This window comes from Pecten maximus, chromosome 7 (genome assembly GCF_902652985.1).
Source record: "Pecten maximus chromosome 7, xPecMax1.1, whole genome shotgun sequence".
Lineage (NCBI taxonomy): Eukaryota > Metazoa > Mollusca > Bivalvia > Pectinida > Pectinidae > Pecten > Pecten maximus.
Genome location: NC_047021.1, coordinates 42102856 through 42118597, shown reverse-complemented (window position 1 = coordinate 42118597; position 15742 = coordinate 42102856). Strand labels below are relative to the sequence as shown.

Sequence of the window (15742 nt, the reverse complement as noted above, 5' to 3'; positions counted from 1 at the left end):
CTCTGCCTACCTTCTTATTTTCAGAAATACACAAACGCGGGTTTAAAGTAAAACAGAAATAATATTTTCACAAATCAAGTGTATAAGTTAATCACTATTTGAACACCTGGGCCTTATATGACGTCATCTCGTAGGGGTCAAATATTTCATTTTAGCTTTCAAAATCAGAACAACCAATATTCAAAACAACCCAGAACACACTATTCAATGAAATTTATATGTTCATATTTTATAGGAATATTTTAGTTCTTATCTAAAGTACTGAAATAATTTGATCCAGACGTTCCGCTAAATGGAACACGACGTTCCGCTGGAACGAAACGGTTCGTCGGGAACGTCTCATTTGAGGGTACCAAGTTGGATCAAATATGACCGCTAGTGATAGATTTACGATTACAATTTACACAAAATGCGTTATATATGTATGCATGATGTGTTAACCTGTATTCAGCTGTTCCGTATCCTTTTAGCGATCCCAACTGCGGGAATTGTAATTGCTTTGAAAGGATTACGACATGACTCTTCAGGTTATATCCGGTAAATTGTGTTTTTCGGCAACAAGCACAACAACAGATGACAACAGGTGAAAAAAAATGATCAAAATTTATAGTACTTTCAGTGTGCTTTGTGTCAAATTTATCACAAGTGTCTAAAAGTATCCATACGTTTTTTTACGGGGAGAAGACAAACATACCTCAGATCTCTAAATGTCTTGGCTTATTAATACTTTTTACGTGTCGACATGTTTGACGATGCTACTGTTTATATCAGAAATTTCCAATCACATTTTTGGAGCAGTGATGTTCAACACCTACGTAAACGTTTATGAATAAAGTTTTTGTAACCACCGTTAGAACGATCATTAGCCAAAACCATTTATTTTACTCTGAGGCATTTAGGAATGACTTGTTAGTAAATTAAATGATGATATTGTATATTGAAATATAAAACCAGATATTTGAAGAAAGAGAGTGAGTCTTTGGATTTGGCCAGTCTTTACAAAAACAATATTAGACCGATTACAACAGAATGTATTTACTGTCATTTTCCTCCTTAACGATTTTGCTGATAGCCAAATGATTCAAGAAAAGTCTGTCGAAACACTTGAAGGTAATTAAACTGTAAATGGCTCATTATTTGGTCTTGAACCTATCTTAATTTCAAAAATTGATCTTTAAATATTTTTACCAAATTAAGGGCTACACACATAAAAGATTTGCTAGACGACAGAAATGCTTACGAAAAAATAAAATAAACAGTTTCAGTTCAATAATTGTCACCGTTCCTATATATTTTTTTTCAAATTATCAACCTGGAACTCGCCATTTTGTAGTCACTAAAAATGGACATTTCGCCCTCAATCGATATGAACAGATTTTGTCCATAAAAATCACTCGTTCTTGGCTATTTTTTTAAAAGATAAACAATAAGAAGAACATTGGGAAATTGCGTATAACCGTTTTTTATACCACATTTTTATCTCTCGAGGAAGAAATTAGTGAAGATTTACAGCTGTTATGTTAATGGATATATTATGTTGTTTTGATGCAGTCTGGAATCGTTTTAAAGGTAGAGTATGCATTGTATAAGAGATAAGTCAGTTAAATATGTTTTCGATTCATCGACGTTGTTATGCTTTACAAGGAAAACATGTTTGTTTTTATGTGATATGACATATAGACACGACATAGCGAAAGTAACGGAACACGACATACACACCAATAATCTGTCCTTGTTACGTTAGTTTGTAATTTCAACATAAGGGGTATAACTGTAAAATAGTATGGCAACATGTATATTGAATTGATTGTTTCCATATCCATTTGTGTTGAATAGTAAAAAATACTCCACGTAACAGTGTCTATCAAGATTGTCAATGACTGGTGTCTGTCATATTACGTGAAATGTCTGTCATCTTACGTGACTTGTCCTGTCAAAAATTGGGTAAAAAAGCATTCATTAAAATTCAGGTGATTGTTCGGGTAAAAATGGCCTAGACCAAATAATGAGCCATATGTTAATAGATACATCGTAGTTTAATGTGACAAGAATTTTTAATTAATTGTGTCAATCAAGTGCACCTGCAGGAGTTATCGCGCTTGTGAACTTTCACCCCACAATGTTTTGAATTGACTGAAACGGCATAGGAGGACGAGGACGTATGTACTGTAGCCTATTTTGCGGTATTGTGCCGCGTAAGTAGATTTAAATGACAATTTTAAACTATTATACTCTATCAAGTTCAAAAGTGAAATTAGATGGCATCGTAAAAGGTAGATTGTGTGTTAGTTGGCCAGACGATGAACTCCTTCAACAATTCCATTATGGCGATGATGACTCGGGCCTTAGTCCTGGCGATACTACTGACAGTGGCATCGAAATGGTCTGCTATCTCTCTGTGTGAATCTTTATTGGCTAAGTACCATATGGTTATCAAAACTTGCTTTTCAATAGATATGGGCTTACGGCCCTGCTCATGATAGACAGGTACTTTACCAGGGCCATGAATAAGATCTATTAAGATTTCAAAACAACTCCTGGTCATTCTGAAATGTGAATGAAACTCCTGTTCTTCATAATATTTGACAATAGTCTCTGCATAAAAAGGAATTCGGGTACGTTCGTTTCTTTTTGTACAAACCGCCGATACTGTTTCTACAGTATCGTCTTCGTCCTCGTTGAAAAACGACAAAAACGTATAGGACGCTGACGCAATCATGGTCAAGTCCGCCATGTTGGATTTCGCGTGGACAGAACGTGATTGGAACGTCATGTACCATTTAGCGAACCCGTTCCAAGTTGGCACAACCGGAACGTTCCGCTAAATGGAACCCGCTGTTAAATTCGCGAAAAAATAAACGTCGCAAAAGTTTTCAGTCAAAGGTACATTAGGCCTTTCATGACTGAAAATCTCGAAATAAAATCGCTACAAAAATGTGTTAGACATGAAGACATGGAGTATATAACTAATTATACATAAATGGTACAATTTTAGAATTCTGTTGTCGACGTTCAATATTTAACTTTGAACTTGGGATTAATATATTTTTGAAATAGTGAAGTGCTTTTCATGGTCTCCTGAAATTCGTTGTTATACGCCAAAGCTGAATGCTTTGTGCAGTGTTCACTCGTCACATCTCGGCAAATTCCGTAACTTCATCAAACATAGTGATGAAAGGATGCCGGAATCAGGCAAAGTTAGCTAATTACTACAGTACTATGTGCTACGTAGTATTAAACAAAATATTATCTATGAAGCCCAGGGGAGACTACTGCGACGATCATATTACGACGATTGGTTCGTGCCCGCATACAGTATAATTAAGAATGGGACCGCATACAAATGTCTTGATTAATACGAACATTTTTGTTTCCTTTTTATGCTTGGTTGGATCAAGGATTGGATATGCAGACAGGAAACATATCTAAAATCATTAATCTGAATTCATTTCATCTCTACTAGCTTGTACTCTGACCATGGTTTCTGATGGCAAATTTTTTTATTATGTCGCTTTTTAGTAGCCTTAAACAACTAACTATGTATTTTGAATTACGCTTGTGAGGTGTGGGGCTATAACACTGCGCCACAGGTTAAAAAAACTACACTTGATGGTTTTAAAGTCGATTGTGGGCGTTAAAAGATCTGTTAACAATTCTATGGTTTATTTTGAACTAGGACGTTTTCCTTTTTATATAACGAGAAAGTTTTTATTGTTAAATATTGGCTACAACTATTGAAGACTGAAAACTGTATATTGAGGGCTTGCTATAATGAATTATTTGAACTTAACATTAAAAAGCCTAATAGCAAAGCAAATTGGGTTCATCATTTGAAAAATGACTTATGTTCACTTGGTTTTGGCGATGTATGGTATGCACAGAACGTACCAAATAAAAACATATTTTTGTTATTGTATAAACATCGTTTACAAGATATTTTTATCCAAGAAATGAGAGCTAGTTTAGAAAGCTCTTCTAAGTGCATCATATATAAACACATCGTTCATACGTTTATCATACAGGACTATCTCAGTAAACCATTAACTTTCAAAATAAAACGAATTATATCCAAATACAGATTAAATGCTCATTCGTTGAAAATTGAAACTGGTAGATACAGTGATATCCCTAGACCCCAAAGGCTTTGTACTTTGTGTGATAATCATGAAGTTGAGGATGAAGTCCATTTTATTTTGTTATGTCCAAAGTATTTGGATTTAAGGGTGAAATATTTAAAACCATATTTTTATCGCCGTCCATCTGTTTTCAAAATGACTGAATTGTTCTGTAGTACCAATGTAAAAACTTTAAGAAATTTTGGAAAATATTTAATTCAGGCAACGGCCAAAAGGAAGTCACTGTTACTTAGTTTATAAGTATTAATATATTTGATTAATAGTTAATTAATTAGTAATTGCACAACAATATTTTCTTCATCAGAACCTTCTAGAGAAAATATGTCTAGGAATATAATTTCAAGTATGTGATTGTCTTTTTATGTCTTAAAAATTCGTGTAGTTTAGAATTGCAATTGTAATATTGTAATTGTATGATATACACTTTTTGTGATGGCAAAAAATATTAACACATGCTTTATTGAAATGTATAATACTTTGTGTTACATTGGCTGTGTTCTCCGCCGTCTTGCACAAATGTAAAATGTTGTCATATGTATGTATATTGTGATCCTATATGCTATTTGCATACGGAATAAAAATAATTGAAAAAATTGAATTGAATTAACGGTCTGAACATCACTGTCGTTCATTTGTGGTTCGTTCTCCTTTCGCCCACTTTTTGGAGTTCAAAAGAATTATATAAACACTTGAGAACAATGGCCCACCAATTATAGTCTGTTCTGGGAAAGTCCGTAAATACATGCAGATATTTACCTGTATTTTTTCAAAGTCACACTACATCACAAATATTATTATTATATTAGTAATTTATATTAAAATGTAACGTCTTCTTTTGTCCGTTATCAGTTATATATTTATATATTACCAATTCAACTACTAACACAACAAAATTTACAACTATAAATCTTTATTGTTTTTAAAGAATCAACGGTATCATATGAATATATTTCATGACAAACTTCGGAAGTATATGACAAATAATTTTATGACAAAGGAAAGAATGCATATAACAATACTTTTATTATACAGAGAAATTTTAAATGCGCACACAGTTAGTAATACTAAGCACTGGACAATGGATGATAAATTGTTCTTAAAATTTTAAATGAACACACAGTTAGCATTGGATCATCTAGTTATTACTCAAGATGTAAAAGATGGGATGCTGCATCGGCGTACTGGATGACATCAATGGTTCCGGTCTCCAAGCGTTCCTTCAGTTGGTTAAGGCGACTGTCAATGTTTCTGTATCGTTTGGCCCTGGTTCTCAGTTGTCCTCCGAAATCTTGCTGGATGCTCTTAGTTCTTCCAAAAGAATGACCTAATATGATTTTGTTTTACAGTATTTAATCACTTAAAACTGTACAGTATCTTAAATATATATACATATTCGTACTATGGCTGTCTTTTGCCAATTTAGCTGATGAAAATGGTATATGGTATATAAAAATTAGTTAAATAATGATGAAATGAGATGAATTTAAAGTTTGTGTGAAAGACAGATAAAACCATGTAAAGTGGGAGAATACAGGTAAAATACAGGTTATGTGGGAGAACACAGGTAAGATCCAGGTAAGGTATATATGAAGCAGACTATAATGACTGTCACAACATACCTGCCCCAATGTTATTTTTAAAAAGTTGGCGAAAGGAGAACACACCCATTTAACAGTAGTCAACCGTTGTAAACAAGATTGAAGCTGTCGTCACGCACGTGGTTGACCGTCGTTTATTTCCCCGAAGTTAACCTTAGTCAATTAGATAAAAGCCGTGGCCACGCAATTGATTGACCGTAGTCTATTCGACAGCAGTTAGTCGGTGTAAACTAGACTAAAGCCGTCGTCACGCGCGTGGTTGACCATAATTTTTTTGACAGTGGTAAATCGGTGTAAACTAGATTAAAGTCGCGGTCACGGTTAACTATAGTTTATTTTACCGCAGTTAACCGTAGTCAAAAAGGTAAAGGTCGCTGTCTGCACGTGGTTGACCGTAGTTTCTTTGACTGTAGATCACAGTAGTCAACTGGATTAAAATAACGGTCACGCACGTGGTTGACCGTAGTTCACCCTAGTCAACTCTGTTAGGTAGCATGTACTCTACATGACATGCCCGTGGTGATATCAGTAGTGTTAGTTGTTGTGACATCGTAGTACGATCGACTACGTTCAAACGACGATCCTAGTAAGGCCTCAAAGACATTTGGAACTTGTTTCGCCGCTCTGACCCATCACATTTGTATATTTTGGTTCCAGTATTTTATGATTTCCAATGTTCGTTCAGATTTCATTTGAATTCATTGAGCGCACTGGGTGATGTCACTTTCTCAGCTAAAGTGTTACACGAATTAACCCAATGGAAATGTCTTTTATGACAAACACCTATATAAACAAACTTGCCAATTATTTCATGCCATCTTTTTGATTATATAAGAATAGATACATCCCTGTGAATTAACTATCAGTCTTGAAAACGAGTACTTTCTTATGTAAGCAGCAGTATTTTTGTACTGGTTTTTTGCATTTTGCTTGGTTTCCTGGAGTAGATTTTTTTTTCATTGAGGTACTCTTCTATCCGATCCCAGACCAGACCAGGCCACCCCATCCGTGGCCATCCCTGACCAGGCTAGGCCAGACAAGACCAAATCACACTAGACCACATCAGACCGACCACACCAAACCACACCACACCACACCACACCAACCACACCACGCCACACCACACCACACCACACCAAACCACACCACACTCAACAGCCATCTATCTTACTTCACCCCTCCAATACCACACACAGCAGTCATCTTACTTCACCGTCTAATACTACAACCGACAATTATCTTACCTCGCCCATGAGATATTGCAACCTTCAGCCATTTTTAAGTCCCGCCTGATCGCATATTGTTGAAACTTGGCCGGTGTTCAGCAAACCCCGTGTATTATCCATGTTTGCTTGACAAACTGTACAGCGTCAGACATGGATAAGTGTTGCTATATTTACCTGTTTGCTAAAATGACTTAATTGTTGAACCTCACGTGCCATATATTTTCCTAAATTGTAAATTTAATTTGAAATTCATGAACATAGATTGAATAGAAATCGTGATGACAGACTGAGCGAACCTGTTTGCAGCGATGGGCTCATTAAAATTCTATTAAATATTTTTTTCAGCCTATGCACATGCTTTTAAATCTGGGAACACGTTCGGGGGTCATTCTTAAAGTTCCTTTCACGTTGCTGTCAGACGACGTCTGAAGTATTTTGCATATTGTAATGAGGGTAAGATTAGAAAAATATATAGTTAAATATATCTCTATAGATAAAATCACGATAATAAAACTACTGATACGGGACGATGAGTTCACGTGATTTGGTCGGGTGTGTGAGTGGGGTATATAAGGGACTTGCGCTCGCTCCAGGCATTACACCACCTGTATACAATATACAATCAACATGAAGACTTTCGGTATTGCTCTCGGCCTACTGGCCCTCCTCATGGCCGTAGAAGGTTCCAACATTATTGATCTTGTTAAAAAACGAAAAGGATCACGAGGATCAGGAGAGCAATCTTCCAGTGAAGAATTTGATGATGGCCCTTTCCCTGTACTCAAATTTATCGTCGAAGCATCCGATCGTAAGTTTTTCTTTTTCTTTCTGTTTGGTGATTCATACTCTACTAGCTATTCATCCTCAAATGATTCATCAAATTAGTACATTTTTATTGAAAAAAATATACATGCTTACAAAATCCTTTCAATTTTATACAAATATAATATGTAGATATTTACGATATCGCAATGTCTACTTTCAATCATAATTTTCTCGTGTCCGAATGTTTCATTTCAAATTAGATTGGCAGATTTTTAATTCACTTTGAGCTATACAGTATTCAATGAATTTCAATATCACGAAAATGGAAAAACTTTGAACATAAAAGGGTAACGTTGAAAGGGACGTAGTGCGTGTCAAACACATACCTCTATACTCTCAACTTCAAATCCAAGGGTTTCATTCTCTGTATAGTGTATATAAGCACCCTCGAAGTTTCTTACACAGGCTTACATTTGTATATATAGTAAGAAAATTGAATACTTTTTTTGCACTTGATACTTTATTATTTCGTGGCGTACCAATACACATGCAATTTTAATAGTTTTCAATAACTTTTTTTTGATGACTTTATTTTAACGGTCTTTATCCGACATGTGTCAACTGTGGATATGTGTTTACTAAATATAGCAAGACAGACGGTTTATTTATGTAAATAACAAAATTTAAGTTAACGAGCTGAATATAATTCTACTCCATAACATGGTTCGTCAAAATTGCTGATCCAACCCTTGATTAACACATTCAATCACACTTTAATTCTTGAAACATGATCCATCAAGCGGGAATTTTACATTTTAACATAAATTTTACACAATCTTTAAACTGATTTTGTGGTTTAACCGACGGGTATTATGAAGTATTATGACAACATCTTGTGTTGATGTCATTTAAAACTTTTAATATATATTGATATAAATAAGGAAGGAAGGCATTATGCAATGAATCAGACATAGACAAGAACGTACAAGCCTGATTATTGAAATAAAAACTTCTTTCCGAGAATAATTTAGTGTGTTGATATCCCATTATACAGCCAGTGTCATTTTGAGGCAGGTTATCCTTTAAGTAGTTGGTGACAACTTCACTGAACAACGCAGGGGAGGCCAGTCGCATGCCATCCAGAGCAATCATAGTAAATTGTCTTGTCCAAGGACTAGACTTCTCATCCTGCCCGAGAGGCAGCAAAATTATACATTTTTGGTAAAAACAAATTTGAACATAATTGATACATTAAAATAATACAAAAGTATTCTTTATATTTAGGATTTTCCTTTGAGAGATTTACATATGAGTTGACTTGAGCATTTTTCAAAACAACGTGAATGGTCGAAACTGATTCTGTTTGAAAGACTTACATATAAGATCATCTGAGCATTTTTCTTAACAACATGAATAGATCGAAACTGATTCTTTTTTGCGATATAGTATATAGTCATAACATTTTTTCCCGCTCAGACAGATCTTTTTAAATGATGTGTGTATACAGACACACGTTCATGTAGAGTTATTTTTTCAGTAATAGATAAAATGAAGAAATGTATGCGTTGGCCTTTGATATACAAGACATTTGTGATTCAGTCTTCCATGTTAAATGCAATAGGTATTTTCCTATACGACATATCGCTGTACTTGTCCATGCGTCAGTAAACAAACCATAAACTTATTCATTGCGGCGAGTACAATACGTATGGGTTCTTCAATAGATTCTGTCAGCATGTCTATTCATATCTGAGCCGTGAGATGACAGAATTTATTGAAAGGACGGTCATTCAATGAAGTCTGTCATGATTGGCAGGTCTCTTTGCCACTACATCACTTACTCATAGGAGAAACTCGACATTTGTATAAGGAATTGACATTCATGTATGTATTGACAACTCGTCTACACATTCATCAACATCATCAGAGTTCTCTTTTCCCAGTCAACATCCGTTTCATGACCTATATCACATTAACCCTACATCACAGATAGTATAAAGCAATCCTGCGTATATCTGTGCATATGCTTTAACAGTCAACTGACTATAAAGACCCTAATTATTTTGAAGTATGCATACTCAGTAGCAGAAAAATTGTACTGAGAAAAATTGTACTGAGAAAAATTGCGATTCCATGTTAGATTTTGTAACAACACTTGATCAGGACCATCTCAGTATTATTCCTGGAAATTTTTCAACTGAATCGAACTGTTGGAACTAGAAATATCAAGGTATGGTTTTCAAATATTAGGTCAGAAATATCTCTAGATCATTGATAACAAGTCTCAGCTTAAACCTACAGACTGAACTGGGAAAGAAGTTAAAAATGTCTTGGTTTTTTTTTTTTACAAAATTGCGGCTGCAGCGGCCATCTTTGGTTTCGAAAATAACCAAACAAGATCACAATACTTAGTGAGTTTCTCTCAGTTTCATTTAGTTCATTTGTTTGTTTGCTGCGTTTATCGCCCCATGAGCACATGTCATTTTGATGTAGGTTTCCTTGTAGTAGTTCGTGGCTACCTCACTCATCTGCACACAGGATGTCCGTCGCTTTCCATCCAAAGCAATTATTGGAATTCAATTAATGAAACTTGAAATTTAAGACTTAAGGTCTTGGATTTCGGACCGATCCCCGAAGTAACAACACTTAGTCAGCACCACCTCATGATCATTTCTTGCAAGTTTCAGATTAGTTGATTACGTAGAAAGTATTCCTCTTAATCGTTCCCAAGACAAATTTGATGTTATCAATGGAATATGTTTTGATTTAAGGTGAGAAATTATATGCGTGTTTGAATGTTTTGGTCACCTTAGCATATCATTTCTAAATCAAGCGGTTTGTCCTTCGATAGCTTAATCTTCTTCAAAGTCATATTTTATTGTACATGGATTATCTTGAAAATCTAATGATAAGCTAATATACTTTCTTTTATATTTCAGTGATCAAGGAATTTACGAAGAATATGGCCGGTAAGTTAACTATTTATACATATCATATATATGTTTTATCTAAAAAGAATCCGTTGTTTATTATAGTTAAGCAATATGTCGATACAAATACATTAACATAATTTATTCTCAATTAAATTTACAGTATACACTAAACCATGAATTTAACAATGTATAGAGTATAACTAAACCATGAGTTTAACAATGTATAGGGTATTCATCTATAAACTATGAATTTACCATTGTATAGAGTATAAACTAAACCATGAATTTAGTAATGTATAGAGTATACACTAAACCATGAATTTAGTAATGTATAGAGTATACACTAAACCATGAATTTAGTAATGTATAGAGTATACACTAAACCATGAATTTAATAATGTATAGAGTATAACTAAACCATGAGTTTAACAATGTATAGGGTATTCATCTATAAACTATGAATTTACCATTGTATAGAGTATGCATTAAAATATGAATTTACCATTGTATAGAGTATACACTAAACCATGAATTTAACAATGTATAGAGTATACACTAATCCATGAATTTAGTAATGTATAGAGTATACACTAAACCATGAATTTAATAATGTATAGAGTATACACTAAACCATGAATTTAGTAATGTATAGAGTATACACTAAACCATGAATTTAGTAATGTATAGAGTATACACTAAATCATGAATTTACCATTGTATAGAGTATACACTAAACCATGAATTTAACAATGTATAGAGTATACACTAAACCATGAGTTTAACAATGTATAGGGTATTCATCTATAAACTATGAATTTACCATTGTATAGAGTATGCATTAAAATATGAATTTACCATTGTATAGAGTATACACTAAACCATGAATTTAACAATGTATAGAGTATACACTAAACCATGAATTTAACAATGTATAGAGTATACACTAAACCATGAATTTAGTAATGTATAGCCATTAAACTATGAATTTAACAATGTATAGAGTATACACTAAACCATGAATTTAACAATGTATAGAGTATACACTAAACCATGAATTTAACAATGTATAGAGTATACACTAAACCATGAATTTAGTAATGTATAGCCATTAAACTATGAATTTACCATTGTGTAGAGTATAACCAAACCATGAATTTAACAATGTATAGAGTATGCATTAAACTATTATTTCAACAGTGAATAGAGTATACATTTAAGGATTGAATAATTTTTTATTTAAAGTTATGTTGAGATGCATGGGGGTATAAACCTCAATAGGTCTTGAGACAAATTTTATGAACTGCGAAGCTGTTCATGATAAATTTGTCTCAATGTATAATATTTTGTCCTTGACAAATAGGGACTTGTGCAAGTCTACCAAGGAACTTATCGAAATGCACGTGATCACTCTTCGTCTACCTATGGTTAATACTTTCAGGATTTCCTTCGTGAACAAACTTAATAACGAATTAAAATAAATATCATTTTTAAAGGAATTTATTTCATATAAATCTGATCACTTTTGAAAAGGAAATAAAAAAAAATATAGTCAAAGCTCGACAAATGTATTCCTACGCCGGACTTGATATAGTTCATTGAACAATGACTTGAGTTTCCTGTGGTAGGTTCATTGAGTCTGAATTAAGTGGAAATATAAACATTTAACTATGTTTAACAATAGTACTAGAAGTATTTAGGTATCTCGACGTAATTGAGACCATGCAAAACTTAGTATTTGTGGAAAAATCATATTTTATATAGATTTCTATTTTATAGATTTTAAGGAAACGAAGTTTGACTTTACGCTTTCAGCTTCAATTCAGGACAAGCAATAACATGGCTGTTTTTTGGCTTGAGGTCAATGTCATTGTATATACGATAAACGGGAATTCAAACAAAAGAAATATGAATGAAAATTATAAGCAATGAACTGTTACCAGATGTTAGTATACAGTCGATATTAATACAGTTTATGTGACCGATCAGTATTAATGTCGCCCTTAGAATTGCATTCATATCGACAGTTTACTAGCATCTGGTAACAGTTCAATTCTTAAATCATGCATAATATGTTATGTAAGAAATATTAAGATTTGTGTGTTATTCTTGTTCACAGAAATTAAATCCACCATTGACGGGTTTGGTGAGTGATTTTTCTTTCTTGTTTTTTTTTTTTTTTTTTTTCATGAAAAATTATTTTATCTTACTTTCATCTATACAACCTTTTTTATTAAAGGCTAGTAAAGACATAATCTATCTTACAAAATATTTAATAACAAAAAATTACCAATTGTATAGACTATACATATAAGATTGTCATCTGATAGGAACATTTGTTTCTTATTGCAACATATTTTAGATATGATGATATATTAAAACAAATTCAAACGATGAAACTATAGAAGCATAATGTACAATATATCAAATATGTTGATTATGTGCGTATATATTTTAATGATATGTATGTGTACCTATAGTTTTTGTAAAGATATGTTTCTATATATTTTCCAACAGGTGGCTTGCAAGCCTTCGAAGATTATGTCGGTAAGTAGAGTAAATCATGCAATTCATGGATGTTGATTTCATAATTATTTATGAATGCCATACAAAAATTATATTTATTTCCGTGCCCACATTGTAATAATATCAATTGAACTTGTCCTTTTATATTGTATATTCTTTATAAAATATTTTCTGTTAGATCGTCCACTTATTCAAGCATAAATGTATCCTTGATATTAAATCATTCTTTCTCGACATTAAAATATAAATACAATGTAAGTAAAAATATCTTATATATTTAATTTCAGTGGGTCCAGAGTCTGCACTTTTTTACTTTTTGCAGGTTGAAGGACGTAAGTGTTTAGATAATATAATTACATGTATAAATAAAATGAAATAATAATGACATACTTAAATGGATGTATGTAATGTACATTATCTGTATGACCTGTACTTGAAACATATTTTTTAAGTTATTTTATTAAAAACTTGTAGTACTGCTGCAACAGTCGACTACATTCCAGATGTTTCCTAGAGTCTCACAGCGAATATGTGTTACAGTTACACACATGCTAGCTATTCCCCATAAGCAGTAAATCTTGCAAAGAGAGTTACCTCCCGTGTAATTCTCTCCACCGTGGTCTTTTTCTTTACATTGTTCTGGTTCATGGCAATATCTCTCCAAGGATATGATAAAAATTAGTCATTCTTTTCCTGATTCGATTATGTTAATAAGAAAGTTGATTCTTTTGATTTATATTATATAGGGTTTTCTGAAATGATTTAGGATGAGAGTAAAATGAATGTATACTACCCATATAAGAATATCATATATATAATTAAATAAAAAATATTTTTATATTTGTATATCAATATTTATTAATATGATTTGTTTCTACTTTAATAGAATCGCAGGCCTCTGGCGGCTCCGCATCATCTCCACCAACATCCCCAGCGCGACCACCAACTTCACCACCCGCATCGCCAACATCCCCACCCCCACCTCCTACAACCCCACCCACACCCACTGGGTCTGGCAACGTGGTACGCTCCATGAAAGAGTTGTTGGCGCAATTGGAGAAGTTAGCCGGCAACAAATAAACAGATTTCGAAGTTCGTCGACCTCGGATGACCACTGACCCTACGCTCGCCCACAGATCAAAGGACTCGATTCGTATATACTGTTCTTTTAGTTCTTGCCGCTTAATATGTAGATAAGAAACAGTCATGAAAATACTATTGACATAAAAAAACAAAAACAAAAGTAACTAGCTGATCAAGATGGTGATATATATACTATTCTCGTATGTTGCTAATTCGCTTTCTGTCAGATCATGCACTTTTAAAAAAAAAGTGTTTCTATAACTTTGTTGAAATAAACTTTCCTTAGTTCCTTCAAAGATCCTTCTGTTTTTGTTCATCACATAGGCTCTAATGTACAAAAATTGGCAGTGCGTTTGGATCTGTTCCTTCTCGGTGTTTTAACTACAGGTTTCTAACATGCATGTATATGCACTGGCATATTGAAAACTTTATAAATTATTCTATTACCCATACACGTACACGGCGTACATTGAAAACTACATAAGGTTATTTGTTAAATTCTTAAGTAATTTGTTGATAAACATATATGTAGAAAAGCTGAGAGAAAATCGTAATCAGATATGATTTAACAGATGCTTAATCTTGATTTTTATGTGATCACCGTCATATTCTAAATCGTCTGATCATGTGATCATCGTCATATTCTAAATCGTCTGATGTGTGATCATCGTCATATTCTAAATCGTCTGATCATGTGATCATCGTCATATTCTAAATCGTCTGATTGTGTGATCATCGTCATATTCTAAATCGTCTGATTGTGTGATCACCGTCAGATTTTAAATCGTCTAATTATGTGAAATCGTCATATTCTAAATCATGAGATTATGTGATTACCGCCAGCTTCTAAATCATGCGATTACATAATCAATATCTTATTTTAAAAGACGTCATCTCGCAGTGGTCAAATATTCAATCATAGCTTTCAGATAAGAGGCACAGAACAACCTAGATGATACTACATACTACATGTACATTTGATATGTTATAGGTGTCATCAAGATATAACGAATGGGATTGATATATGTTATGTGCAATTCATTATAGCAATATTACTGTAAGCCAACTTATTTTCGCATGCGTTAATTGTTGCGTATTTCGCGGGCGATTCAAGTTCGCAAAAAATAGTTAATAGTTTCAATTACAATCCCGAAATTAAATATCCTCGAAAAAATTCTATATAAAACGCCAAATTAAGCGACAGTGAAAACAAGTTGATTAATAGCAATTTTTATGTAATGAGCTTATATGGAATATATCATTGATAACTAGAACTGTCGTCCAGAGGGCCACCTCATACCCCCCACCGCTCCTGCAACCCCCATCGTTACTATGTGTTCATTTATACAATAAACGAGATATACAGTTAAATCTCACTTAGTCGTATTCAGTTTTCTTGGTTACCCTAATTCTTTTTTATCTATATTATGAATAAATGGTTGTACATGTCATTATGAAATGATTTCACATGATAAAAT

General features: G+C 33.3%; 2 protein-coding genes across 2 annotated transcripts; one reads left to right on the top strand and one right to left on the bottom strand.

Moving 5' to 3' along the window:
• Positions 1–2254: 2254 nt before the first annotated feature.
• LOC117331225 lies at positions 2255–2734 on the bottom strand. Its single transcript, XM_033889823.1, has one exon. The coding sequence runs from the start codon at positions 2732–2734 to the stop codon at positions 2255–2257; it is 480 nt and encodes a 159-aa protein (XP_033745714.1).
• A 4773-nt stretch (positions 2735–7507) lies between these two features.
• LOC117330886 lies at positions 7508–14560 on the top strand. The gene is made up of 6 exons (XM_033889437.1): positions 7508–7768; positions 10665–10694; positions 12775–12801; positions 13173–13202; positions 13469–13513; positions 14068–14560. Exons 1-6 carry the CDS (start codon positions 7588–7590, stop codon positions 14259–14261), a joined length of 507 nt encoding a protein of 168 aa, XP_033745328.1. The 5' UTR covers positions 7508–7587; the 3' UTR covers positions 14262–14560.
• The last annotated feature ends 1182 nt before the right edge of the window (positions 14561–15742 follow it).

Excerpts from the sequence above, each read along its gene's own strand:
- LOC117331225 (XM_033889823.1), bottom strand. The coding sequence starts at position 2,734 with ATGGCGGACTTGACCATGATTGCGTCAGCGTCCTATACGTTTTTGTCG.
- LOC117330886 (XM_033889437.1), top strand. The coding sequence starts at position 7,588 with ATGAAGACTTTCGGTATTGCTCTCGGCCTACTGGCCCTCCTCATGGCC. Across the intron at positions 13,203-13,468 it reads AGCCTTCGAAGATTATGTCG|TGGGTCCAGAGTCTGCACTT; the intron begins GTAAGTAGAGTA and ends ATTTAATTTCAG. Across the intron at positions 13,514-14,067 it reads CTTTTTGCAGGTTGAAGGAC|AATCGCAGGCCTCTGGCGGC; the intron begins GTAAGTGTTTAG and ends CTACTTTAATAG.